We start from the raw sequence: 27,989 nt of genomic DNA, 5'->3' as shown, positions 1-27,989 counted from the left end.
TTACATGCCTCAGGCAGCGACTGATGAAACTTTGGGGTGAGATCTGGTGCGTATAATTAGCGTTGGCTGGAAAACCGGCCAAAGGCTGGCTGTGGCATGCTGGCCAGGTCCGTGCGAGGCGCAGGCGGGTGCAGCGGTGTCCCGGGAAGGGAGGCAGAACTTCACGCTGTTAGCGTTACACCGAAACACCGTTGTGTAGCCCCTTTACTTGAGCTCTGTTGTCCTGCCGCGATGCTCTGAGCCCTCTTTGCTGGGTGAAAAAGCAAGAGAGAAGGGTCCTTTCTATACATTAGTGACTTTATCACAAAAACCTCCACTGCTGTGGTCCTTGTCGGAGGAGATGTGGTGGCTGTGGTTACCAGGCTGTATGCTGGCTGCAAAAATGGGACAGATTAGATGGAAACTGTGAAAATTTGGTTTGAATGAAACAGCTGAGAAGGAAACTCTGTTTGCCTTTCTCTGGAAAGGGAAGGTAAATAACAATCATATTATAATACTATGCTTTAACATTTGGTCAGCCCTGAAGCGGTCAGGCAGTTGGACTAGATGATTGTTGTAGGTCTCTTCCAACTGAAATATCCTATCCTATCTCATCTCACTTTGTAGAGCTTCAACGACAAGGGAAAAACCCTTAAAAACTTAGAATTTCAGGATTAGAGTCATTATTGGCATCAAGCCTCAGCAGCGTGATGGGTTGCCCCCTTGCAGTGTAGGACTGGGGGGAACTGCAGGAGAGGCGTGTGGCCGACCTGCGTCCGGTTTCCCGGGCGTTTGTGCTCAAGGATGCATCGTTAATTTTAAATTTCCCCTTTAATTAGCAGCTTTGATTTCGCGCTGCGCTCCCTTGCCTGGGGCTGCCCACGTGGCCCCAGGGAGCGGAGCTTCCCTTCTGCGCCTGCGCGACTTGCGCTGGTCACGTGCCGTCAGGCAGCCTATGGGAAGGCGTCTTGCTGCACGGTGCCCGGGGGAAGGAAGTGCCCGCCGGTGTCCGCCGCGGCCGCCGGCTCCTCGCCCGCCTCCGCCGCCCGGTATGCGCTGAGCCGGCCCGCCCTCCCGCGGCGCGCCCGCCGCCACCTCCGAGGTGAGCGGGGAAGCGTGGTGGGGCTTCCGTCACGAAGCGGGGCGGGGGTGGGGGTTTGCCATAGCGACCTGCGCCCGGGACGGGCCCGGGCCCGTCCCGGGCGCAGGTCGCTATGGCAACCCCCGCCCCGCTCCTAGGCCGCGCCGGGGCTCCCAGGGACGGGGTAGCGGCATCGGGTCGGGCCCCTACCCGGCCTAGGAAGCGCCATGCGGGTTCGTGATCCGGAGAGCCCCGTGGCATCGTTCTCGGGCGGAGTCCGGCGGGCCGGCTGCTGCCGGGGTCCGGGGTTTTCCGGTGACTGGGTTTTCCGGGCAACCGTGCGAGTGCTGGCTTGCATTCTGGTTGAAACAACGCAGTTATGTTGGTAAAAGTGTGTCATTTGGGTTATTACAAACATAATTCGAACTTCGGCTGGAGTCAGTTTGGTACCGCCCTGTGCTGGGGTACAATGGTGCCCACAGAGGAGGAGACTATTCCTTGGCTTTGGTAGAGACGCGGGAGGTTCTGCAGCAATGCTTACAGCTATTACTTCTCTTGGCACGTTCCGAGATGGTTTTGGGGGCTCAGCGGGCAGCGTGAGGGTTATACCTACCTCTGGCAGTGCAGTGGTGGGTTATACATACGCTATCTATATGGTGAAAATAGCATTTCTGTTTTGGAGACTGCTGAAGCTGCGTGCTGAAAGCGCTGCTTCTTTCCACGTCCTCTCAGAGGGACTAGGGCTGGTATCCTCGCTGCTGAGATTGCTGTCCAGCCAGGAACTAAAGCATGTGTCTTAGACGTTCCCTCTTGATTACAGGCACCAAATTATAATAATTTCCTGTAGTAAGCTGTGTAAATGTTTAATTCCGTTTACTTGGTTGAGTTTGAACTTTGTTAGCTTGCTTTGTATCTGTTGTAGTTTATCCTTTGTTACATTACAGCACCTCCCAACATCAGCCACCCCGTGCTGGGTGACCGTGGTGAGCTCCTCTGAACCTTGGCCGTTCATTGCAGCTATTCTCTCTGCTGGAGAACTGTGTGAGCATGGCTGTCTGACCTTTTATTGGCAGATATATAGAGGCATTAAAAAGCTGTAACATAAGGAGGAGCACGCTAGCTCGGACCAAAGGCTTTCTAGATGTGTTTTTCCCTCTCTGTTCTGATAATTCCCAATATTGTATTTTAACTGCTGCTGAGTAGCAAACTCATGTTCTCAGGGAACTCACTGAGAGCATGGATTTTTTTTTTCCCCCCTTGCAGTGGTTAACACAAATTGGAAATATTTTCCTTTCTCCAACCTGCATTTTTTATCTACTAACTTACAGACTTTATCTGCCATTTTATTTGTCTTTTGGCATCATGAGAGCTTTCTACAACTACTTTTAGATTTTACTGTCCTGGAAATCTGTGCCCTATTCATCTATTCATCTTTTTTTCCATCTAGTTTTTATGAATCTGCTGAATGGATTATAGCTGGAATCTCTTTTCAGCATGGATTCATCCTAGATTTGCTCCCTTTCTTTTAATCTGCCATATACTCTCCTTAGCACAGCTTAGTTTCCTCAAAAGCCTTTAAGGGGGACACTTCTGGTAGCTTTTTGGGAGTGCTAGTGCATGGTATTTTTTAAAAATAAATCAATTCAATTATATGAGTAAACTCTAGCAGATTTTTCAGAAGTGAGGTTCTTTTTAAAAAAAAAAAAAAAAAAAAAGCTGGTGGCTCTCTCCCAACATGTTCCAGTTAGAATGTGAACTCTTCATTTACAAGATAATGTTGGAGCAGCCTCACCCCCATCAGAAGCAGCAATACTGGGTACTGCCTGGTACCAGTAGATGGTTTTAATCTTGCAAGTTAAAAAGTAGTTCTGTCTTGTCAGCTGGTGCTTTAATTAGTCTTTATATGCCTAGTAGCAAATAAAGAAACATACAATAGTTTGTAAGGTTGTTCTAATACATCGTTTTGTTCTTTGAAGTAGCTGCTGCTGCTGTTTCTCTCAGCTGGTTGCTTGATGTACTTAAATGCAAGTTGACTTAACATGTCTGAGTAATTGGTAAGTGGCTATCCTGTGAATGCCCTCTTAAAAGCTGTGGCATTCTTAATTTTTTTTTTTCTTTTCCTAAACCAGAGTGGTATCATTGCGTCCATTGGGATCTGGGCTGGCCTCAGATGTCATGAAACGTGGGAACTGGCAGTGGAATTCAGAAAAATGGTCTTTTGTAGTTGGGAGCTCAAAGAGCCTTTAACATAGCATGTGTATTTATTTTTGTTAATGAAGTCCGGTACTTTCATGTCTGTTGTTATTTCCCAGTAAGGATGATCTTTATTTGCATGTGGGGGTGTTTTTTTCTTTGTGGATGATTTTTTTTTTTGGGGGGTGTTATGAATATAAGTGTTGGGCCAGTATAGTCTGATAAGTTGGTCAGTGAGTCAGTGCTGGTATCTTAACCCATCGACTGATGTGAACTGGTCCTGCTACCCAAGAAGCCATCCTCTCTCTTCCTAGCTATTTTCCACCTCTCTTCCCCCCCACCCCAGCCACTCCCAGCATAATTTTTGGAGTGAGCCGGAGCAGGTGAAACTGTGGTTGCAAAGGCTGACTCTCGATGACAGCGCTATTGTGAATACCTGAGGAATTACTGGTACCAACCGGGTGACTTCGTGAGTGGTGTGCAGTTGATTCAGAAGTCCTCACGGCTCTGCCTTCCTGCTCATCACAGGCTGCTGGGCTGGAGGCCTTTGGTAACAGCCGGGAATTCCCTTCAGTGACTTGGTGCCAGTGGCTGCTGTTAATGCTTTGTTCCTCTGATGTTAAGATGCTTTTAAAGAAACAATTGGGCTAAGCTGTTCGGTGTAGGAGCAGAGAAAGTTCTGTCTTATCTGAGCACCTCTTCTACAAACTTGAAAGTTAAATGCTATCTAAAATTGTTACTAGAGTGGTGTCACTCCTGTCTTCCTGTTTTTTTTTTTTTTTTTAACCAGTCACAGCGTGTCTGATGGCTTCAGTGCAGGGTGTTGCAAAAGACTCCGAGATTCATGTCTCACACTACATGCCCCCACCCACACTTTCCTCCTCACAGAAAGATAGGAATGGGAGCTGCTCAGTTTTCCATCGTCAGCTTTTAATTAGGTTTTTAATTTCTCCTTTTCAGCTTATTACTGTGGATACAAGAACAGATATCTATGCCAGAACCCATTTTAAATGTTACTTGCTTAAAACAGTAGCACTGGGTTTTTTTGAGTTGAACCTGGGTGTCTCATGCTGGAAGACACCATTGAGAAAGAAAAGGAAAAGGAGCCATGTTGGCTCAAAGTTTAAATTCGGGATCTTGGAGAGGTGTGAGTTTGGGGCGCTTGTCTGCCAACTAGGAAAGGAATGTTATTTTCAAACTTTTTTCTTTTTTTTTTCTTCCCCCAAAGCACCTTGTTCGCAATATTCTCTCAAAAGTTACTTGTTAGTGTCTCCTGTAACAATGTAGGCAGAGGGACTGGTTTTATCCACAGCTGTGTGTTGCTGCTCAGTAATGAGGACAGTGTCTAGGAAATGGAGGCAAGCTCGAATTCCCCCCTCCCAGTGTTTGTACTACACTAGGCTGAATTTCTGGCTGGTTTTTTTTTAGTCACTACATACATTTTCTGTGTAGCTGTTTAGTCTAATTTGGAAATGGCAGCGGGCCTGCATGTATGATGAGTTGTTGAGGGGTTTTTTTTATTTGTTTTCTGGAGGAACAGCTGCCTATTGGAAACTTGCCGGGTTCAGCATTTGCAAGGTATTAGATCTCTCCTCTAGCAAGCTTCTTGTTGTAAATGTGCTTCTATTGTGACCCTTTGGTTTTAACTCCCCGCAGTGCTACTGTCACAAAGCAGATTTTCTCTTCCGCCTCTTAACAAGAAAAGATTTAACAGCAAAACCCTCTTAGAGATTCTTGTTCGCCATTCCCTGGAGGAATTGCTGTATCTGGGGCAGCAGGAAGCCGTGCCTTTTGCATTATGCTTTTGAGACACTTTATTCGGGTACCAGCTCCTGTGAAATCTTCGGCTTCAGTAATGTATCTAGAGCTGTAGGGTAAAAGAACAGCCCAGGAAGCAACTTGCATGCAAAAGATCAACGTTTCTGCTGCTGGAAGGCTGACAAGTCAAACTTCCAAGTGTGTGGAGGATCAGGGATACAAGTATAAAAGGATTTCACTAACAGTAAGTGTTTTCATTTCAAATAAATGACTGCTGCTTGCTGCACAGGTAGAATTACATTTTCCCTTCTCATTTCTTAATATCCTTTTGGGGTCTGATTCAAATCCTGATCCTTCGGGGCAGGAGGCCAAAGCGTTAATTACCGTGATTCTGTGTTTTTAGTTTTTAGGCTTTTAGTCCTGTGGTGTGCCCACCTCAATCTGGGTGTAACGGAAAATGAGGTGCAGAGCCGGGGACGAGGTACAAGTGCATTTCTAAGAATGATGTTTTGAGCATTTCAGAGCTGAGGGAAAATTGGCTGAGCAGCATGGGGCGAGCCTTTGGGAGGAGGGCGGAATGCCAGGACAGGTTTTCCCAGGTTGTGCGTGTCAGTGCTGCCTTCCTGGCTGTCCGAGTCCAATGTGCTCTGGCCAGGCTCTTGTAGATATTCCACACAAAGAGGGTTTAATATCAAATTTACTTGTTTGGTATAGTTGGTGTTACATGGGATTTTGATTCAGCGTGTTGCTGTATCACCCTGCTAAAATCGCAGCACAAGCGTAATACAGCAGTTGCAGTGTACAGTTGAATCCAAATGCAAACATGATGCCTGTTACTGGTCTCTATATGCTTACTGTCACGGTGTTTGGAGCCCACAGTCACTGGGAAGGAATATGTGGATTGCAGCCAGCTCAGGCCCTTTGCCTTTTTCAGAGTTTACTTTATTAATTGCCCAGTTTTTATACTTTGGGCTCAGCCATGTATATGCTCCCCCCCATGCTGGTCTGGCTAGCTCAGGAAAACATTATTCTTTGTTAATTGTCTCAAGGCACCTGACGATTCACTGGTGCAGCTGTCTTATCTAAACCCAAGGTTACCCTCCAGTCTCCTTGGTGCTGAGATAAATTCGGCTTTCTTTACGATACATTCTTCCCCAAGCTTGCTGATTTTTGCCCTCCTCCACTGCAGGGGTGTGCTGATCGGGCACACTGCCCTAGACGGATTTACTGGAGAAGAAAGTCCAGGCACTGACAATCTCCTTTCCCTGGAGTGATGTCCCTGAGAGAAGCTTGTTAGTGTTCGGGGTGTGCTTTGGAGGCAAATGGGATCCGCATAGCAGGGCTGGACTAACGGCGTATCTTCAAGATGTGGCAACCTAGGAGATTGTGCAGGGGGAGCTCATTGAGGAGGGCAGGTTTGTGCACAGAAGGAAGCTGCTGCTGAAGGAGTTTAAGTAATGAGGAGCTGAAAGCTTTGAGCTTGTGCATGTCCCTGAGTGACTGGGGGTCCACGAGGGGCTCTAAGGCTCAGTGCTTGCGGTTCTGGAAGAAATTACAGAAAAACATGCCTGGATCAAAAGGTGTATGGGCTATTATGAAATGACATAATCTAGCATCAGAGCCTGTTTCCAGCCATACTATTACATTATTTCCAGAACAAGGCACAAAATCAGTCCTTGATTTCCCTTTTAGAGTATCGCTCACTCCAAATATCTGATTTTGCTAATGTAGGGAATTAAGCGATGGCAGTTTTGGGCAGCATTCCTGTGGGGTGTGATAAATGGTAGAGGAATGGAGGCAAAACAATCACCGTTCTGCTCGTGACTCTGAATTCCAAGCTCCGTTGGTTTGCATAACATACAGGGAATGAGGAGAACCATATCTTCTGGGGTTTGTTGCTTCTCCCAAATGAACCTGCATGAGATTTCTAGAAGGAGCATTAAACAGGATAAATAGAGTGTAACAAATAGCATATAGAGGTATGCTTGTGTTGCACACGTAGCAGAGGTGGTTGTATTGGTGTATGCAGCACGTTTAACACCCCAGCTTTCCAGTTGTGCCTTTGGGTGCACAGAAATTAGTCTGAGCCCAGGCAGGGTGAAGAGGTTTACTCCTCATTGACATTCATGGGACTGTGGGCCTGAGCAACCTGATCTAAGTTGGATTAAAGTCCAAAGGGTCCTTCCAACCTCATTTTTTTTTATTCTATGACCAGACTTGAAGCAGTACCTAGGAGGTATCAAGCCAAGTATTTAAATATATTTAAAAATTTGGCTCCTATTGCTTTGATAATGTTGTGCTAAGTCCTAGAAATGCCTCTTTGAGATTCTTAGTAATGAATTCATGATGTTTTCAAATCCAGTCACAATTTTATTCTATTAAATGAAAGGAGCTTGGTAACAGGGGTGTCTCTGTGGAACATTCCCTGCGAGACCAGTAACCTAAAAACGCAGAAGGGGAATCTTTACTGCTTTGTTGGAATTAGACCTTTGGCTGGTTCAGATTGAATGGTTTAATGTAAATCAAATCCCCAGTGCCAGATGGCGCAAGGTAGAGAGACTTATAGCTGTGAAAACTCCTGCTGGCGCTCTTGGAGTGATACTCCCCAGACAACAGCAGAGTTTGTGTCTGTTTTGAGTATGGTGATGCTCAGTCACAGCTAATGTGTGCCTGTCCTGCATTTTAAGTAGCTCTTAAAATTCTGTCTGGGCTTTGTTTGATCCTGTTTATTTACAAGTGAGAGAGGATGCCAGGTGTCATTCAAAATTTTTTTCCTGGAAATCTTGTCTTGCTGGGATTTGAGGACTGTCCACACAGAAGTCGCAAACAAGGATTTGGTGGCGATGCTGGAGCAGCACCTCCGGTGGGGGCACCAGGCATAAGGAAATCCAGCTCTGGCCCACTGTGCATGCATGCAGATCTTCCAGGGAGTATCTGCTACTCTGTGTTCGTGCCAAGCAGATGGTCTGCTCACGTAAAGTAAAATACAGCTACTGCACATATGTCCATTGCTGAACTGCTGGGTAGAAACATGCAGCCGTAGGCAGAGGGACGTGACCTGACAACCGGAGGAAGGCCAACTCGCATGCTGCCTTTGCAGAGCAGACTTGTTTGGCATCGCTGCAGTTCCTCAGACCTGGCCCATGCACGGTATGTACTTGGTAGTTGTCTGGAGGAACTTAATCTTTTCTTCTGTGGAATGACAGCGGATAAATCCTTCTTAACAATCTAGCAGGAGTACGCTTGAAGAAAGTGCTTTGAATTCCAGAAGGTGAAAATCTTCAGCCCAAGTAAATCAGGGCCTGCACCATTTAATGATGGAGGTGCATGCAATACTGGGGTGGTTGGCCGTGTGCCTTTTGGGACAATACTTCCTGAATCATAGGATCGCTTTATAAAAATCCACTAGCCTGCCAGTGCTTGTTTTTCTATATTCTTTCCTGCAGGTTTGCTTCTTTCTGTTCAGGATGAATTGATTTTAATTAGCATTTAAATTGGAAAGTAAAAGGTTTTGATGGGCTTCAGTCTAGCTTTGTTTCTGCAAGAGAAGAAGATTCCTTCATGTTGCTTTTTGTGTGAATGCTAAATTTGAAGCCAATATACCCCTTACTGCAAGTTACATGTATATACACACGATTCTAGTTAGTGTTCATTTGGCTTTAGTCTTAGATTACCTTGCTTCTATTCTGCCAGGAAATTCAGTGATATTTGTTGCTAGATGATAAAATTTTTCTTTGGGATTTTCATGAGCTTATCTGGATGGAAGTTGAAGTCAAATAAAAATTCATAAAACCAGCATCTTATGATTGCTCATTGCTTAAGCCCAGCTCCTTTTTGCAGAACGTACAAGGCAGAAATCATCATTAAAACATGTCTAATAGTGCTAAACAAGGGAAATCTTAACTTGTTGAACCACTTAGCCAGGCTTTTATAGGTATGGAAGTGCTTGAGGGATTTTCAAAAGCATCTAAGCAGCTGCCCGCCAAATTCTAGGAAGCATCAGACTTTATCTTGCATTTGAACACCCTGTTGGATTAAGAGTGGTGATTCTGTGTGAGTGCCTAAATTTCTCTAGAAATACAGTATTACGCAGATTTCCCTCGCTTTTTTTTTCATACAAGGGATCTAAGAGGGAAAGAAAATATCCTGCTCTTGAGAAAAGCCTGAGTTGAGGTTTCTTAGCTGTGAAGCATCTAGTTCAAGGCAAGAAACTGGCCCTGCACCTGGTAGCTAACCTAAACTCAAACCAAGACCTACTCTTGCACGGTAGGACCCGGAAGTACTGGTGGTAGAAATAAGTCAGTACCCACACTCAACTCGTTGTGCGGGGTCAACGTGGGTAATTTCTGGAGTCCCAACCATCGCTTGGGCTGATGCTGGAAGCTAAAGCTTTTAGACAGAATTGTGAAATCCTGTTCTTTAGCTCACTAAAGCTGGAGCTTATTAATGCCAGAGATTTATGACATTATTTTTAAATAGTAAGTTTAGGCCTAACAATGTGCTTTAAATTAAAATTATATGTAAAGTTGGCTTATTTAGTAATGTACTTGCTATTTCTTTTCATCCGACTTCCATTACTGCTAAATATTTGTAATGAGTATTTGACAAGTTCCTCTGCAGCTCCCCTAGACACATAAGGCCAAAACCTTTTGTTGGATTTGTTTCAATAGAGCACGACAGAAGACTAGTAGAAATGCTCAAGACCTTTATACTTTCCTGTAGTTTTTTTTCATATTAATTTGTTGTGTGTTAATATCTGCAGGTTTTAGGTAGGAAAGGGAATCAAATGCTCAGTTTCCAGTTCTGGTCACTGCTAACTTTGGTATTTGGAAAGGGCTTTCCTCAGGGCTTTTTCAAATGTTTAACTGCATGATCCCTTCATAAGCATAAAATGTTGACTCATTTTATCATCATTATAAGCGAGTGTTTCCCATTTTGACAAAAGGGTAAGGACACTGTGCCCTGCTGCGTGGAGAGGCACTGGATGTTCTTAGCCACGGAGTGGGAAGCGGCATGGTTATCAGGTGAACAAAGACTACCACCTGAGAAAAAGATATTAAATAATGTAACTCACTCTGGGTTTTCAAAAATGGCTGTGGACCTCCTTCAGTTAACTGCACGTGGCTGGAGCCAACGTTTTGCATCACAGCATCCGCCGCTTGGTCTCAAAGGTCAGAACGTGGTGGTGTCGGGGTTGCAGTGGTGAGTGGAGCTGTGCTGCCTCTAAACCCCTAAAGGCCCTTTTAACTTCCCTTGAGCCCTAGGGTTGTATTTAACACTGATATGGTTTTTTACTATTTCTTTATGCTTCCAAACATTTTTTTTGTCCTCTAAACCCAAGTTGACTTTAAAAGTGATACTCTCATCACAGTGCTAGCTGAGGCTTTTGTTCAGGACGCTGGCTTTGCTCATTACAGCACGGCACAGGCTGTGCAGAGGGTCAGGACTTGGGTCTTGGGTGTTCGCCCAGATATCTGTGAAGAGCCAGAGGCTGTCACCTGGGTATGAAGAGAATTGGCTTGCCTGGGATTTCATCTCTCTTGGCCATAGCAGCCGCTGACCGCGGCTCCTCTGGCAGCAGCACCGCCTGGCTGGGGAGGAAGGTGCACAGGTCTGCCACAAGGTTTTAGGAGAGCAGGAGACACAGTGCCGGGCGAGTGTCCTAAATGTTCTTCAAATGTGCAAGAGCATCCGGATTGGGTCCCATAATGCAAAGTGGATGGAGTGAGTCCCTGCAAACACAACCGGTGCTGGAAAACGGCTGTCTGAATTTGAGGGGAGGGGAATTATCCTCTTCAACAAAACAGTCATGGATTACTTTTTTTAAGGCTGGTTTCAGCTACAGGATAATACATAATGCTTGCCTAGCTCTTTGAGAATATAGTGTTAAATAAACATGAACTAATCCTCGCAAGAATGCGTCCTATGCTGGCTCTGCCTCTCCTGCAGCAGCTGCTAAGTCTGCTCCTAGGCCCCTGCCTTTTCTACTCATTAGCAAAAATATGGCTCTATCTTACATCTTTCCTTTATCTCTGATTTATTAATGCTGAGAGCATTGACTGAGAAGGGGCATTGCCCTACAGGAGCATCAAAACTTCTCAAGAAAAATAAAACGTACGAGAGTACTGCTGTTGCAAACCTTAGTGCCACTTAATGCCCGCTAACGAAGCGATGTATTGGGGCTTGGAGCTTTGCCATGCCTGCTTGCTCCTCCCTCTTTTTATCCCCCCTAAAGCCTATCTTATGCTACCCGAGCTTTTGCCAAGCGGTTCTGGCCTACGAACAATTTTGCCCTCGCTTTGTGATCGTGTGGTGGGTCACCGCTCTGAAATAGCTCTGCAAAGGGTCCAGCAAGGGTGGGACCGGGGTCCACACCACTGTGCATCAGCTACCTCAGCCAGCAGTGGTGTGGATCAGATCAGCTGCAGCCTTTTTTCAGGGCTCAGAGGGGTAAAGCTGAGACGTGTTGAAAGGTCACCAGGGGCTGGTGGTGGAGAGCGTGCTTGTTGCCACGACATGGTATAAATTCAAGCTCTAGCCTCAGAGGGCTTGAGCCAATTCTAGAAGTGTAAAATTTAGTTTTAAAAGCAGCAAGGAGTACTGGTTTTGTGGGTTTTCTAGGTGCTTAAGTTGTTTTGAAACTAGCATCTGGACTGATTGTGAAAGTTGTAGGCTGCTCGGTCAATATGCAGCCACAGTCCTAGAACAGGCTATGAAATAGTTGTGTTTCTTTTTAAGGACTTCTTTGGAGAAGAACAGGCGATCCATATCAATATGCAGATTCCCTCGGATGCCCTTCTCAGGGAAATACGTAGGACCAGTCACAGGGAGGAAAGCTGTGACTTGCTTGAAGAACCCTATCACATTTCATCTTTCTTAAGAGCTATGGGGGAACTTCCTTGGACCTCTGCTCTGTGAAAGCATTTTGCCATTCTTTCTGCCTGTGTGGGAGAAGGGCTAGTGAAGATTTCTCTGGATAATAGTGGACCTTTATTGTATCCTTTCTCCTGTTGATATGTTGGCTGTTTGACGTGTTGCAGGTTGCACACAAACCAGTGGTAGAGTTCCTCCTTCCTCCCTCGGAGATCTGAGCCGATGCAGCATTGGGGCTTTATGCTACTGTCCGGGAGGACAGAGGGGTGGGAGCTCACGCTGCTCTAGCCAGTGCAAAGGAGTTGTACAACTTGTGTTGCAGGGAGGGTGCTAAAGTCAAGGGTGAACTTTGTTCTCGTTAGCAGTACTAATTACCTCTCAGCACTGATGTTGAGTTCCAAGGACCCCAGCATCTGAGGACTCTGTTCTCAGACTATCATTGTGTTGTGCTATCTGGGAGTTGCTCTCTACCAGTTCATCCAGCGGAATTGCAGAAAAAAGCTAGCTTATGTACCTTAGAGGAGAAATTTGGGGGTGGAATGTGGATTTTATGGCTTAGCCTGTTTTTTTCTTAGGGGTGCAGTGGAAGGAGGTATTTCCAAATTCTTAGGAGAGCAATTGGCACACAGTTGTGTCCTGTCAAACATGTCAAACTGGGATCGTTGCTGTGCCTACTCCTTTTGTGCATCTTTGCCAGTTACAAAGCGTATTACGGAGGTGATGCAATTTTTGCATTGAAACTGCTCAAATGGCATATCTAGTCCTGTGGGGAGTGTTTAAATCTGTTCCTTCTCGAGTCTCTGAGCCTCAAAGTGAGAGCACTGGACAGCTGACCGTCCCTTTCAACAGGAGGGCATACACAATTGCTGCTGTGTGCAGCTTTTTCCTTGTAACTCAACATTTTGAAACCAAGATTTGAGACTCTTAGAATTTGGAAAAGAAAGTAAAAACAAAAACAAATGACTTTTTAAATTAAGGGTGATAAGTTACTTTTTTCTCTTTGCATCCTGGTCTGGTTACTTGACCTGGGACTAGAAGGGCTGGAGGGAGAGAGAGAAGGCTGTGGATGGAGAACTGCAGGTGGCCTGTGAAAGGGAACCGACTCCTGCAGCTGCCTTGTTTGCTGCGTGTACGCAGTGTCTCACGTGGGGCTCTGTCCTGCCTAAGGCCTGTTCTCAAGATCTGTTCTTCATTCATGCATCTGCGCTACAAATGCTTTTACGACCACTTTAGTTACTGCTTGCTTCTTTCCCTCTGGTACCTTGTTAAAAAAGGTTGAAGACATTGGAGTAAGTGTCCTGTATATGGTTAGCAGGATTGTCGTAGTGCTATGGTGAAAGAAAAGGGTATCTTGGGATTTCTGTATTTTGAACGCTCTCTGCTGGGCTGGAAAGCCAGTCCTCACAGAGTTGTAGCATGTAGGAATGTGGGGAAATTAAACTAGATCTTGTTTTTACCAGCATAAGTTAAACAAAATTAATGTTTTAAAGAATTTGAATCCTCTGCATACGTACTAACTGGAGATGATGGGATTGTGTGTAAGAGGACTTTATAAATGTTCTTCTAGCTGTGCTTCCTTTTTAAGCTGTTTGTTCAGTTTTGTTTTAACAAAATGTCGGTCATACATAGACATTTGAAGAGCTCCATGCATCATAAGGTACACTTGGCACATTGTTGGCTGACTTAAAGCAGCATCCTGAGCTCCTTTTGGAAGTGGTTGGTGCCACGTGCTCCTTCACACACATCACCACCGATCTATGCCAGCAAGGAGCAGGGTGTGTACAGATGCAGGGCTGGTGAGGTGGGTCATGCTGAGAAACGAGCTGTGCTTATCCTGTGGGCAACAGGGCTTCGAGTTGCTTCTCGGTTTAACGTTGCCATGTTTTGCTTCATCTCTCCTGAAAACTTGTTCTGCTAGGAAAAACAACTTTAGTGATACTGAGAACCTCCTGCTGCCTTTGCGCAGGTGCCTGACTGGAGCTGAGAGTCAGAATCTGTGTTTTGTCATTCTTCATGTGCTCTCTTTTCTTGCAGGCGTGAATGACAGAGGAGGTGCCCCCGTCTGCACTTACGGACGTAAACCTGCGTCTTCTCTGCCACGATGACATAGACACAGTGAAACAGCTCTGTGGCGACTGGTTCCCAATAGAGTACGTTACCGGTTTGGGGTGCAAGGTGGCGGGGATCTAGAAACAAATGATGTGAACCTGCACCAGTCCAGTTCAGAGCTCTGCAGCCATCTGGACTGTTGCTACGATAGCCGTGGGTTCTGAATCTTTTATGCACTGTGGTGGTGTTCCACCCTTTGCTGCCTGTCCTGCAGGGTCTAAAGTCATCAGAAAGTTCCTGTGTGCAGATTTTGGCAGAAAAATGGGCTTTGTAGTTAAGGGGGTGGATCAGCTTCTTGGGAAAGACTGTGTACGAGATGGGGAAAGGAGCACACCTCCAAGAAAAAGGACAGTGTCCCTGTGCTTGGGAAAGAAAGTTGTGGTCTGGAGTGTGTGCCGAGAAAGCACCCTCAGAGCTGAACCAGACCGACACGGAGCAACTGTTCCTAAGGGACTGTGTTTCTGAACATCCCAGGGCGAGACTGAACAGTACTCGCCTGCGTACTTGGGATCTGTTGCTCCCAAAACTCTGGCAAAGATCTGGCTTACCGCTGATCTCGGTCTGTCCCAGGTCAGTTCACCAGGCCCCTGTTTGGTAAATGCTTGTGTCTGCACAAGCATGGGAATAAGGAGCTTTTCTGGGGGACAGCGATAGCTTTCTGGCTTAAAGCATCCAGGGAAACTACAGCTGTGGACTTTGAGGATTTTTTTTTTTCTTTAGCTTTGTTGAGAAGGTTTATAGAGGATTTTAGTGGATTATAATTAAGATTACATAAGATGTAACAAACCAGCAAAAGCATTCATAATATTTCGAATTTATAGATTTCTTTTAAACACAGGGCATGCTGAACTCTCACTTTGAAATAAATCAGTGTACACTAGTTTTCCTTTAGTAGCTGCAGAAGGAGGAGGAGAGTTGGAGGCTGGCAATGTGAATTTTTTTTTGTACCAGTATGCAGTATTTTTTTTTCACATGCGTATCAAATTAATGAGATCCTTACACTCTTAGATGAGGGCAGATGGATCTTGCATTTAAAAATAACTTGCTAAAGATGGAAGTGAAAGCTCTGGGCAATGAATGTAAAATGAAAATGTGGTTGTCTTAGCAAGGCAGGAGGCCATTACATTACATGAGCAGCCTGCGTTGCTGCTTAGATGCAATTGAAAGAAACTGTGCTACCAAATGGGGTACAGCAGCTGTTTCATGTTCATCGGTACCATACAACAGTTAAGACAAGAAAGGTGAATCACTTCCTAACCCAGATTTCATGGAATACGCTAAACTAGTAGCATAGAAAGAGCTTTAAATTGACATATGGCTGAGCTACTTGTCTGTTTGTCTTTGTAGAAGACAGCCCTTTCAGTAGTACAGCTTCCTCCCTTAGTCTTGTGTAAAATACATTGGCCTGCAGTTCCAGTGACTGACATTTAAAGATGTTGCTGCCTGTTTCCAGTTGAGCAGCATCTCAGCACAATGTCTGCTGTGGCACTGCCTGTTCCCATGGGCTTTGTGTCCCCAAACGTTCCTGTTTTTCCTTCCTTCCCAGGTACCCTGACTCATGGTACCGAGATATCACTTCCAACAAGAAGTTCTTTTCCCTCGCAGCCACATATAGAGGCTCCATCGTGGGAATGATAGTGGCAGAGATCAAAAGCAGAACAAAGGTGCATAAAGAGGTATGCTACTAAACTATGCTTTACAATGAGATAGTCCAACTCTTGCCATGGTTAACTGCAATGGGACCTGTTCGGGGTATTTTTTTTTCCTCCTCTCCATCCAGACACTTACAAGAGTGATCCTGAGTTAATTTAAGAAACTTAGAACATGCCCATTTCTGGCTAACGGGTTGTGGGATGGACCTGAACACATGGGCTACTGGTACCACAAAGTCTTTTCCTGCTGGGGCTAGGCAGCTGTGGCCCGATGGGAAGCTTGCTGCCTGATGTGCTGTGTGGACATGTCAGATCATGCAAGTGTAATCCAAAAGTGACTGTGTAGCAAGCCATTTAACTGTCGCCTGGCTGTTTTCAGTGTGCCTGGTCATCGCTGGTGACTGAGGTATGCGCAACTGTGGGAGAACAAACCTCTTCCTTTCTTACGTAAGGGTTGAACTTCCTTAGCTGTACTGGACGAGTCAGTCCTGTGACTTCCTGCAGAAACTCCTTCATATACACCGTCACTGTCTCAAACACAAAGCAGAGGTAACCAATCTGCAGAAAGCTCAGGCTTTAGGGATGGCAGAGCTTGGAGGCCAACAACACAGTGCAGCAGAGAGGTGAAGAAGAAAGAGGTGGTCACTGAAAAGAGTATGGGAAAAGGCCACTGGGTTAGTGTAGGGAAAACGGCATAGGCAAGTGGATTAAAATAAAGCAGGGGCAATGCAGAGAGCGTGTAACTTCTAAAAGGCCATCAGTGTTATGATTAAACAATAATCTTAACATTCGTAGCAACCAAGAGCGTTGAGGGGCATGGGTCTCTTCACTCTGGCTATCTGGCTTCGCCTCAAAGTTAGTCAAAGTCAGAAACTACATCTTCAGCAACTCTAACAAAAGGCTCTTGTTCCAGCCATGCTGAAAGCCAGGGGCTTATTCAGACACTGCTCCAGGCGATGAGCCTGTAGAACATGCTCCTTGTCCTCTACAGCAGCACAGAGATCTCCAGCTGACATGAAGCTCAAGTGGAGCATGCAGGCAATAAAGACAGTTGCTGGATTTATCTGGACACTGATATGTAACTCTAGAATTGACACTTTGAATCCTTCTTGGTAAAGAATGCAAATATATTCTGTCCCTGTGCCCACAAATAATGTATATAGTAAGGAGACATCGTGATTTGTGTTCTGCCTCTGGGAAGATGATATAGAAGTAGGAATAACCCCTAAGGGACCATGCTTGGTTTTTTTTTTTCCTCCCCACCTCTTTTCCAGAAGCTTCAGCTAAGACTGTTCAGTGAAGTTTGCTGTTATAGCCTGGTTTTCAGATGTTCCAGTACGGGATTCTTGCCTTCTCCTGTGCTTCCCCAGGTATTATCCTACTAAATAACTTGTCATATCTCTACTCAGGATGGAGACATCCTAGCTTCCAATTTTCCTGTGGACACTCAAGTTGCTTACATCCTAAGTCTTGGAGTGGTGAAAGAGTTCAGAAAACATGGAATAGGTAAGATGCTGCTAAGTGACAACTCTGTTGCTGTTGTTTGCCACGTGTGGCTAGTGGGCATGACTGAAGAAGCTGCAGGAACTGTGTTGTAGGCACAACACAATGTGCAAGTGTTTCCAAAGAGCACGGGGCTTTGTCCGTCTTGTTCCCAGGGGACAGCTGAGCACACCAAAAACTTGTACTCCTGCTGCTGAGACTGACTGAAGCGCTAGGACTTCACCCTGGAGCAGGGTTTGAACCAATTCTCTTTCATGGGTATCAGAAGCCCGGTCCCTGAGGCAGAAAATATAGCTGCTTTTAACCTTTCAACTTCATCAGATAGAACAAACATTTAGAAAAAGACCAAGGGAACTGGAAAAAGAGTGTAACTTGGACCCGATTAAATCTGTCAAATGCATGTAAAAGCTCTGAACGCCTGCTGCAACACGCAGCAGTTTTACAGCCATTTGAAAAATCCTGCAGTCCAAAGGGCTTATCTCTGTTTAGAGCAGGATGTGTTTTGTCATCAAATAAGTGCCCTTCTGGTGCAATTTCAAGCATGATCTGTATCTTTGATCTGCAAAAGGAAATGGGCCAGGTTTGGCAGCATGACCCAGTGTTGCACATCTGGAGTCTATTCAGTGGATACAGGTATAACTTCTCTTCCCTGAGTCCTCTCTTCTCCTCCCCCGTCAGGTTTAGAAGGGCACAAACTGGTACAATACATAAAGAAATGACCAGAAGAGTCCTCAGTGGGAGCACGGTATTTAAAACTTGCATTGAAATGCTACTGGACATGAATTTTCCATACAAAGAAGAAAATACTTGCACAGAATAATGTTCAGAGAAGGTGGTAAAGGGGTCTTCTGTTCTGTAAAGTTGTGGCTGCTTTGAGTCCCTTTTCAGTTTCCAAATCCTACTTTTTTTCTTCCAGCTCCATCTCGCTGGAATTTTCTCCTTTCAGAATCAGTATTCCTGTATCCATCACACCTAGACAGCATGTTGCTGTGCCCTCTCAAAACCTTTGAACTTGTACCTATAGCAAAACCACCGAAAGAAGCTGCTGCCTGCTGCTGCTTTTTCTGAGACCTTTCTCTTGAGAGTTTTTCTACTTGTGTTTGAAGCTGAAGTCTTTCATGCAGGAGGCTTTTCACCCCAGGCGTACTTTTAAGCACTAAAGCTCTGATTTTTCTCTGGCAGATGTTAAAAGGCTTTGGTTTCTAGTTCTTTGCTATTCTTAAACCAGAGAGCAATTGGATTTCTGTGAGATAGAAGAGTGAAATAGCTCATAACAAAATTAAACTGCTCTCCTGTTGATGTGTCTCAGTGTCTTTTTGTGCTTGGCTGATACGAATTCCTACTAAGCATCAAGTGACCATGAAGTGGCCTGGGGATTGTGAAACAGCAGCGTAAATCTCACCGGTGTGTTTGTATTCACCAAGCTATTTCTTTAGCCTCTTGTTATCAGACCTGATGGAAGAAGTTCCGCTGCAGGTTCTGCTGGGTCCTTCATACTGTGGTGAGGTGGTTTGGATGAACCTCCAGGTCTCGTCTCTTGGGGCTGGAGTATCTTCTGTGCCCTTCTCTGGTTTTTCCTGCCGACTTAGTGGCTGCAGCAAATCCAGGTTGAGTGAGGCTGTGCCTTGTCTCTCCTCCTTAGAAGGGAGCTTAAAATCCTACCACTTCTTAGATTTTAATTTGAGTTCAGCAAATGCAATGCACTGACCTGCTTGCTAAGTCCTGTTTTGATACTCTGCTGTTTTAAATGGCTTTAAAATAAATAAATGTGGTGAAACTGATACCATTGAAAATGACTTGCTGACCTTCCCCAAAACTGAGAGCTGCTTGGCTGGGGATGGGCATTCCCATGTCTGGCTCATCCTTGTGGTTATTGAATCAGAAGCCTGTGTCATCATAAAATCTGTTTTGTGAAGCCATGCTCGTAGGCGAGATGAGATTCATATTGAAACCGTGAAGCGTGGTCCTGCTAAGTTCCTCAGGAGGGTCTGTGAGAACTGGGTGGGATATGGTGATCTTCAAGCATGTGCAGCAATCCCTGCTTAGACACTGGGTACAGGAGATCTCGGCTGGGACCCACCAACCCTTGTGCTGTTTCTGAGAAGGCAACTGCACTGTGTGATTCTGCTGCTCTTCCCTTCAACAGGTTCGCTCTTGCTTGAAAGTTTAAAAGACCATATATCGACGACTGCCCAAGATCACTGCAAAGCCATCTACCTGCACGTCCTCACCACTAACAACACAGCAATAAACTTCTATGAAAACAGAGACTTTAAACAGCACCACTATCTTCCCTATTATTATTCCATCAGAGGGGTCCTCAAAGATGGCTTTACCTACGTCCTGTACATCAATGGCGGACATCCACCCTGGACAATCTTATATCCTTTACCTTCTGTCAGATCAGCAGTGGAACACAACAAGCAGATGCCACACTATGTTTTAGGTTAAAAATGGCAATCTGGCAAAGCGTTACCTGGCTAGATCTGGGGACTGGTGCCTGCTCGGATGCAAGTTTAATCTGAAGCCAGAAGGATGGCGATGTTAGAGGGATTTGACAGTGCCCAAGATTCCCCAACTCCTCTGGGAACAATTCAGGCAGGCAGTGTGGGAACCGCAATTCTAAGTTGGTGCGAGTTTGATGCCAGTGATAGTGAATGCTGGTGTTAAGCCAGAGTGCTAGGCGTGCTCTGGCTTGTGCAGTGCAGGATTTGTCCAGCAGCATGGCGAGAAGCCCTTGGTCTTATTTCCTGTGGCCTAGGATCCCCTGTGACCCTGGTCTGGATCTCAGCAGGCTGCTCTCAAACTGACTTTGGGAGTTTATTTCAGGTCATTGGATCATGGAAAAGAAACCTGATCTTTCCTGGGTGTAGCTAGGCAGTCCAGACCTCTTCAGGCAGGCGGGTTGATTGCCATCCCCACAGGAACTTGCTGTGGAGTGCAAAGGGAACTAGCAGCTGCTTAGAGGAGGTATTTCCCACACAAGTCGGAGCCAGTGTTCCCAAATTGCCTTCTTTTATGGCGCGAAGCAGACTTGCTTTCAATAGAAAGGAGCAGGCAATTAATAAAAGGAGCAGATCTGTCTAACCGAGCAGAGCAGCTTTCGCTGTGGCATGGGGTCTCTTTAGGGAGTGCTAGTCCACAGAGCATTTTAAGTTGTTTCTTAAGTTACAGTGTAAATGTTGCTGTCCTTAACTGATGGCCACTGACTACCTACAGCACATTGGATCAACGCTAGCCAGCCTGAGCCCATGTTCAATTCCCCAGAGGATCTATCGACAAGCCCAGAGCCTTCTCTGCAGCCTTCTGCCCTGGTCTGGCATTTCTGCCAAGAGCGGCATTGAATACAGCCGGACGATGTGACTGGATCGGAAGATGTACAAAAAGCAAAGGTGGGTACTTGGGGAGAAGCTCCTTTCTCTGCCGTGAGCCAGCAGCGACACGGTGGTGATGCCCCACAGCTGCTGTCTCGAGGCAAGCCGCCATGTGCCTGGGGCATCACTGTGCTCTGGTCCCCAGCTGGTGGCCAAACTCCTCTTGGCTTCATTTGAAGGGAATTTGAACTCTGATCTTGTTTACTTGAGCCCAGAGCCTGACAGCAGATCAAACCTGTCCCTGTTGGCTGTATCCTTTTCCCAGCTCTGCGAGACCTGGATTGACCAAGTCCTTGCTCTTTCCCCAGCTCAGTAACCAACAGCCTGTTTGCTGCCGGTTGGCATTGCCGGTCTCTGACAACAAGGCCTTGAGGACAGTGGCTCCCCGGTATGCTTGGAGAGCCCCGTAACACCTGGGTTCCCTAAGACAGCTGCCCTCTTTGTCTTTCTGTAGGATTGTTTTTCCTTTCATCTCCTGAACCATCCGGCTCTGCACTGATTCCAGTGATGGCGGCTCTTGGTCGGTGACCCAGCCCCGGACGGGACTCCTCGTTCCACAGGTTGACCGAGATTTGGCAGATTTCACACTTGACGGGCTGCAGCCCTGACTCATCCCCATGGCCTGGGCAGGCCTGCCCGTTGCGCGAGGCGTCTGGCCGTGCCGTAGCCGAGGGCCCTTTGCGTCACTGGTCTGTGTGCATGTTGCACTGTGCCCACCACTTCCCTTAGCCCTGGTTTGCTCCTAGTTGTATACGTGATGTAGAGGGGTTCAGTTGCTGCTTCCACACCATGGCTACTGAAAGCTGCCTGAATGAGGTTAATGAATCTGCACTGACCAACCGTGTAAATGAGCCGTATGTGCCCTGGCAGGCCGCTGCTGGCAGAATATACAGTTGTGCCCTTGGTGCCGGGGAAGGGGAGCGAGGATCCTGTCAGGGTCCTGCCAAGTCAGCTGCTGCCGCTGGTGCTTCCTGCAGGTAGCTCCCAGGGAGAGCAACTGCCTTGCATCAGAAACAACCCAGCCCCGCCAGCCCTCTGGGGTGACTTTAAAAGAAGCATTTAATTCAGGATGCATCAAGTAGAAGGCAGGGAATGAAATTGCTATTTCATAGTGAAATATATATATTATACTGTATAGATCTTTCTGCCTTTGTCCAAGTCGGAATGTAGCAGGGGAGGGGAGCTGGGGGTGTAGAGCCACTGCTGCAGCCAGAGCCCTGTGGAGGCCAGTCCAGAGCCCTTCTCCTCCCCTGCATGCACCCTCCTGCGGCACCGGGCTGGACTCTTGCAATATCTTTAGGGATGAGCTCTGCACACAGATCACAACAGCTTTTCCTTGCTGACGAAAAGCTCCCCAGCTGCTCCCCGCTGTGCTGGTGGACAGTGTCCCCGTGGCTGTCCCAGGGACTCCTGGCCTGGCTGCAGGACCTGTGGTTGTGGCAGCCTGGGCTGTGTCTTGGCTCACTGGCAGCTAACGTCCAACCTGCGTGGAGGCCCCAGTGTGCTGCAGCCAGGCTGGGCACCCTTCCTGCGCCTCGGAGCACTCTGCTTTTAAGGTCCAGCCTGGGCACGGGCCAGAGGTGTGGTATTCCCATGCCCTGCCGGCGTCCTGTTGCGAATCCCCCTTCCCTAGCTGAGGCTCTGTCCCTGCTCAGCACCATGTTCCTCATTCCCTGCTCTTTTTGAAACTGGGACTGGAGCAAAGGAGGGCTATGCCACAGCTGGTGCACGGCCTGGGCACGCAGGCAGAGCCAGCTTGAGCACTGACACAGTACAGGTCGGGCTTAGACTTAGAAGAGAAAGAAAGCGCATTAAGACTGTGCAGCCTGGATGGCTGTACAAAGTCATTGTGGTGCCGTAAGCCCCTGAGGTGGGAGTTAGTTTAAAAAAAAAAGGGGTGCAGGAGGCAAGCTTGCTGCAAGTGGTACCATGCTGCTTCCCGAGAAGGGCGGCTGGGACTTGCTGCGCATGGCTGCCACGGGGCTGGCACTGTGTGCTGCCACTCAGCTTGGGGGTGGCTCTGGCACAGAAAGCTCTGGTGAGCGCAGCGAAGCAGCGTGATCCAGCCCAGTGCCTGGCACGTACAGTTTTGGAGTTGCAGCAAGCTGTTCTGCGGGGAGGTGCTTGTCCCTCTTCTAGGGCTTGACTAGGCCTGTTGGACTCGAGGAAAAACCGTGTTTCCATGAGGCCAGTCATGCTCAGAGCTGTTGGAGTCTCCATCCTTGGTGACCTTCAAGCCCCACAATGCCTGGGCTGGCGTTGGCCTTGCTGTGGGCTGTTGGAGCACAGCACTCCAGAGGCTCTTTCAGCTGAGCCGCTCGTGGCACTGCAGCCTGGGCGCACATGGGAGGGGGGGCCTGTGCATCCCCCTCCTGTGCCACAGAGCCAGCTGGGTGCCACCACCCTTCTGGGGGCTTGGCAGAGCCGGCTCAGCTGGCTGTGCCCACCACCAGCCCGCAGCTCTGCCCGTGGGGAGCAGGTGCTGCCTTGGCTTTGCCGAGGCGCTGGCAGGGAGGCTTTGGCTGTCCCCACTGCACCTCTTATGGCCCCCTGGCAGGGGAGGTGGCAGCAGGAACTGCTGCCATCCCTCCTAGCCACAGCGCTTTCCCAGGGGAGACCTGAAGCATCCTCCCAGCCTCATTTGTGCTACCACTTTTTTGGGTTGGGGTTTTTGTTTTTTTTTTTGCTTATCTACTTTTTAGTTAAACACATCTATTGGTTTATGACTTTCTTTAGCAGCTCAAGGCCCTGGTTTTCCTCAGCACTTTTACTTTCCCTGGACCAGAATGAATCTCACCTTCTCTCCTGATTGCCTAAGACTGACATTCCCTCCACTTTCTAACCTGCCCATTACACGCCCCAACTCCACTGCTGTGACACTTAAGCACGTCCGAGGGGATCTGTGACTGGTCTGTGTGTCCTGCCGCCCTGTGCCCTGAGGTGTCAGCCACATCCCGCCTCACAGCCGGTTATTTATTGAAGAGCATTGTGCTGCCACCGTCAGCCTCTCTCTAAACATCTTCAATTAAACCAAACCTCTTTTCTGAGTCGTTTGTCACTCTGTGTAGGAGCCTGCCTCTGATCAGCTGCTCAAGCACCTTCACCTGACCTTGTGCTCTGCTGCGATGCTGAGCCACTGCAGACCCTCTTCACCTAGGCTGGGAGCTGCTGCTGCCCAAGGCTGAGGATCAACTCAGAGCAGATAGAGGGGGGACAGGGCAGGGCCAGAGCCTGGAGCAGGGGGAGCAGGTCCTCCAGCACAGAGCCTGCCAGGGGGCTGCTGGAAGGGTGGGGGATTTTGCTAAGGCTCAGCTGAAATGCCCACCCCCCCCTCCCCCCCGAGACCGGGCTGTGCGCAGCCTCAGCGCAGCAGGGCTCCTCGCTGACTGCCCCAGCACCAGCTGTATTACGCACAGGACAAACCCCCCCCCGCACACACACAGGCAGCACCCAGGAGCTGCTCTGGCACCTGCAGTGGTGCAGCCGGCTTCTCCCCAGGCGCTGCCTGAAGCCCTTGTGTGCACGAGCCATTGTGGGGCAACCTGGCAGCAAAAGCTTAACGGTTTGTGGTGCAGCAGCCTGAGCCAGCCCGCACCCTGCCAGGCCCCTCTGCCCCCAGCAGCGCCGGGCCCTGCCCTGCCCCTGCCCACCCTGGCACAGCCCAGCAAGGAGCAGGGGGCAGAGCCCTGCGGCAGAGGGAACTGATGGCACAGCGCTACCCCAGCCCCCGCAGCTCTGGGTCACCGCAGGCCGGTGGCCAAGAACAATCCCAACTGAGAAGCGTTCAGCAAAGCCATTTATTCTGCTTTCCTGCTCCCACAGATCTCCAGGGCAGAAACCCACACGAGCACTCCCCCAGAGGGAATTCACAGCACGCCACCCCGGCACCCCGAGCGGGAGCCTGGCCGCACCCCCCCGCCAGCAGAGCGGAGCCCTTCCACCGACACTGGCAGAGGTGCTTGTCCAGCAGCCCCGTCCCTCAGCTGCGTCTGCTGCAAACACAGCCGCGTCCAACTCAACACGGGGCATTTAAAAAATAAGACGTTTTGTTCCTTAAAAATGAAACGGGGACCTGACGGCAGCAGCGCGTCCCTGAAATCAAAGCATAAATCTAAGGCTTCGGCGCCCTCACATAAGCACATGAACTCTCTGCAGGGGGCTGTGCGGGTTGATCTGGGAAGCTCGCTAGAGTTTAATGGCCATAAAAATACATTGCTTTCCCCTGCTTCAGACAAACCCAAACCCTCCTGGCTGGGCAGTGGAATTGTGTGGGCAGAAACTGCCGCCAGCGACGGGTCGGAAAGTTAGAAGAAAGTCTCTAGTCTCACCCACTTTTAATCAAGCGCAAACACAGCGGCGTCACTCCATCGGCTCAGCCACCGGCTGCTCCGCCACAGCGTCTGCCCCCAGCCCCGCCGGCTGCTCCACCACTTCGGCCACCGGTGCGGCCGCCAGCTGCTCTGCCACGGCCTGGCTCTCCAGCCCAGCCACTGGCTGCTCCGCTGCCTCGGCCACTGCCTGTGCAGCTGCCTGGTTCTCGGCCCTATCTGCCAATTCGTTGCCTGTTTTAGCGGGCTCTGCCAGCTCATTTGCCGGCTTAGCAGCAGGCAGGTTTCCTGTCGCCCCCGCTGCCTGGTCGATGGCTGGCTTCTTCGGCTTCTGTGTGGCAGCCACTGCCTCGGCCAGCTTCTCCTCTGGCACCATGTTCAAGATCTTCAGGGCAAAGAGCAGCTGGAATTTGGCGGTTCCAACGAAGGAGTTGCCCAGGAAGTTGGGCAGCCCGCCCATGCGGTCCTTCTGGGTGTAGAGGGGGACACGGACCATGCCCATCACCTGCAACAGCACGGAACGCAGCTCAGTGGAGGCCATGGCAACACCAGCCCTCCCCACGCCCACCCTCTGCCCCCGCACCCTCACCCCAGCACCCGCCAGCCCACAGCCCAGGCCCGCCCTGCCCCGGCTGCCCCATCTGCCCTTCCCTCCCACACCGACCCCTGCCCTCGCCTGCCTGTGCCTGGCCCGGCTGAAGCCCCTGCGCTGCCCCTCCCCGAGGTCCCTGCTCTCCCTGCCCAGCCCAGCCCTGCCCTGGCTCCGTTCCCCCTCCGGCCCCTTTGGTGGATCCCGCTGCCCCAGGCTGCTACGGGGAGCCCCGCTTCCCCCTGCACACCCCACCCTGCGTGGGGACGCCACGGCTTACCCACGCGTCCCCCTCAACCACGCCACAACCCAGGGCCAACTGTCTCCGTTCACACAGCTGCCGAAACCCACCGTGCGCCGCACGGGGAGACCCTAGCTCTCACACTCTACCCCGGGGTGTCAGCTGGGCCCAGCTAACCCGGGAGGAAGGCTGCCTCCCACACTGCCTCCGTTCAAACCGGGGAGAACTTGGGTTAGAGCAACACATCACCGCACCGAGGGTCGCGATTCCGGTCCAGGTTACTCAGCCCAGGGCGGGGGGAGATGCCCACCAGATGCGAGACGGACCTCACCCGCGTCCTGAGGCTGAGCAGGTAAATAAGGGCTCTTCCCTACGCGGGCGGTCGCCGGGAAAGGCCGGAGCTCGAGCTCGCTACGCTCCGGAACCCGAGACACAACCCCAGCCAACAGCCAGACCTCCTAACGCCGGCGCTACGCGGCGGTGCGCTGCACTCGCCACCGGTAGCTCTACATGCGGTGCATTCCCCCGCTGGGCTGCGAGAGGCGGCAGCCCAGCAGACCTAGGAGGGAAGCTTCGTCTTCCCTGGGACTAACGCTCAGAGCTCAACACAACCCCCTCCCTGGATGTCCCACCTCCAGCCCGTGGTCTCGGGAATGCACCGCGCTGATCTCGATGGTATGCAGCTCCTCCAGGGTCAGCTGCCTGGCGTAGAAGTGTGCCACCACGCGATGTGGCCCCTCTGTCAGGTGTGAGCACAGATAGTCAGCTTCCGTCAGGCGCACACAGCCCAAACCCAAGCCCAGCACCCGATTCAGACCGTCCTCCAGGGACCAGTAACGGCGATCCACGAACCCCCCGGGAAAGCCCAGTAGTCCGTCAAATCGCATCTGCATCTGCAATAGAGGCGCATGGTGTTAATGGGGCACGGCGGAGCCCCCGGGGCGGGGGGGAGGGGGAGGGCGAGGGGAGGCGCGGGCGCCCCAGAAGCCTCCGCGGAGGCGCCTCCCGGCCGCTCCGGCGCGGCCCTACCAGCTCCAGCGCATCCGAGACCGTTCACCGACACCGTCGCCGAGAGCTGGCCGCGGCCCTGGGCCGGGGAGCCGAGACGGAGCCGCCCCGGCCGCACAGCCGGGGGTCCAGGGGCTCCGCCCCCCCGCCGCCTCGGCCAAGCCTGATGCTACCGCCCTGCACAGGAACTACCGGACAGCCAGAGCCGCCGCGCCGGCCCGCCCGGGCCCGCCCGCCTGCCCTCAGCCCGCCTTCCCCGGAGCCCGCGGCCTGACCCAGCCCGGCCCGCCCCAGCCCGAGGGCCCGCCCTGGTCCCGTCCTGGTCCCGGTCCCGTCCCGGTCCCCGTCCCCCCGCCCGCCCCCTCACCAGCACGGCGTAGCGCAGCGGGATGCGGCCGAAGAGCATTCCCGGGTTGGGCGCGTACAGCATGGCGTGGCACGAATGGCTCCAGCCCGGGCCCAGCCGCATCGCCTCGTACCGCGTCAGCGGCTTCAGCTCGGGCACCCCCGGCACCCCCAGCGTCGGCAGCGGCGGCAGCGCGCCCGCCGGCAGCGCCCCCATGGCCGCCATCGCCCCCATGGCCGCCATCGCCTCGCCGCCCGCCCCGGGAGCCCGCTCTGCGCACGCGCGGCGACGACGGCAGCGAGAGGGCGGGACCGACCGCCTCGACAGCCAGTGGAGGCACGCCGCGCGCCGCGGGACCAATGGGCGCTCGACGGCGCCCGCCAACCCCCGTGCCCGCCCTCGGCGGGGCGGCCAATGGCGGCTGGCGACCAATGGGAGCGGGCGCTGCTGTCCGCGTCGTTCGCCATATTAGGCAACAACCGCACGGGGGCCTGCGGCTCCCCCGACCAACGAGATCAAAGCTAGAGGGTGGGCGCGCCGAAGAGCACACCGGGAAGGAGGCGGGCGAGTGCAGGAGGACCCACCCCAGCCCCGCCCCTCCGTGCGTAGACTCCACCCCCTCGGCCCCGCCCCAGCGTTTAGGCCCCGCCCCCAGCCCTTAGGCCCCGCCCCTCCGCCGCAGCCACGGGCGACGCACACGGGAGCCGGATTCTCACCCCACCCCCCCCCGCCACGAAGCACGGACTCGCGTGGCTGCTCCACGGGTTTATTACTACAAACATAGAGGAGGAGGAAAGGGGGGGGGGGGGGCTCGTCCCGGGACCCGCTGCAGAAGCAGAACAAGGCACACGGCGTGGGCAGCGCCGGGTGGGAGGGGGGGTGCGTGGGGGGGGAGCCCCGTCCCGCCCTGTTCAGGGCGGGACGGGGCTCCCCCCCCACGCACCCCCCCCTCCCG

General features: G+C 50.5%; 2 protein-coding genes across 4 annotated transcripts; one reads left to right on the top strand and one right to left on the bottom strand.

Annotated features, from left to right (window-relative positions):
* The first annotated feature begins 604 nt into the window (after positions 1 to 604).
* On the top strand, positions 605 to 23,567 carry NAA60 (N-alpha-acetyltransferase 60, NatF catalytic subunit). The gene is made up of 7 exons (XM_054843106.1): positions 605 to 1,081; positions 13,919 to 14,034; positions 15,540 to 15,669; positions 17,055 to 17,151; positions 19,295 to 19,529; positions 20,355 to 20,540; positions 20,977 to 23,567. Exons 2-6 carry the CDS (start codon positions 13,925 to 13,927, stop codon positions 20,509 to 20,511), a joined length of 729 nt encoding a protein of 242 aa, XP_054699081.1. The 5' UTR covers positions 605 to 1,081; positions 13,919 to 13,924; the 3' UTR covers positions 20,512 to 20,540; positions 20,977 to 23,567.
* Positions 23,568 to 24,305: 738 nt separating this feature from the next.
* On the bottom strand, positions 24,306 to 27,318 carry NUDT16L1 (nudix hydrolase 16 like 1). Of its 3 annotated transcripts, XM_054843612.1 has the most exons (4): positions 27,056 to 27,318; positions 26,498 to 26,573; positions 26,313 to 26,419; positions 24,306 to 25,355 (listed from the first exon to the last, which is right to left on the bottom strand). In XM_054843612.1, the coding sequence occupies exons 1-4, from the start codon at positions 27,275 to 27,277 to the stop codon at positions 24,882 to 24,884; spliced, it is 879 nt and encodes a 292-aa protein (XP_054699587.1). In that variant the 5' UTR covers positions 27,278 to 27,318; the 3' UTR covers positions 24,306 to 24,881. The 3 variants fall into 3 exon arrangements, with proteins under 3 accessions (XP_054699587.1, XP_054699586.1, XP_054699588.1); XM_054843611.1 differs by having other exon boundaries at positions 26,313 to 26,573; XM_054843613.1 differs by lacking the exons at positions 26,313 to 26,419; positions 26,498 to 26,573.
* Positions 27,319 to 27,989: the final 671 nt, after the last annotated feature.

Source organism: Grus americana, chromosome 15 (genome assembly GCF_028858705.1).
Source record: "Grus americana isolate bGruAme1 chromosome 15, bGruAme1.mat, whole genome shotgun sequence".
In the NCBI taxonomy this organism is placed as follows: Eukaryota; Metazoa; Chordata; class Aves; order Gruiformes; family Gruidae; genus Grus; species Grus americana.
This window is presented reverse-complemented; position numbering and strand designations above follow the sequence as displayed.

Bases quoted from the DNA above. Each gene is read 5' to 3' on its own strand.
- NAA60 (XM_054843106.1), top strand. From the start codon at position 13,925: ATGACAGAGGAGGTGCCCCCGTCTGCACTTACGGACGTAAACCTGCGT. The intron at 14,035-15,539 runs GTACGTTACCGG...CTTCCTTCCCAG, and splicing joins GGCGACTGGTTCCCAATAGA to GTACCCTGACTCATGGTACC. The intron at 15,670-17,054 runs GTATGCTACTAA...ATCTCTACTCAG, and splicing joins GAACAAAGGTGCATAAAGAG to GATGGAGACATCCTAGCTTC.
- NUDT16L1 (XM_054843611.1), bottom strand. From the start codon at position 27,277: ATGGCGGCCATGGGGGCGATGGCGGCCATGGGGGCGCTGCCGGCGGGC. The intron at 26,574-27,055 runs GTGAGGGGGCGG...CCTCTATTGCAG, and splicing joins CGCTGCGCTACGCCGTGCTG to ATGCAGATGCGATTTGACGG. The intron at 25,356-26,312 runs GTGGGACATCCA...GTGCTGTTGCAG, and splicing joins CCCGAGACCACGGGCTGGAG to GTGATGGGCATGGTCCGTGT.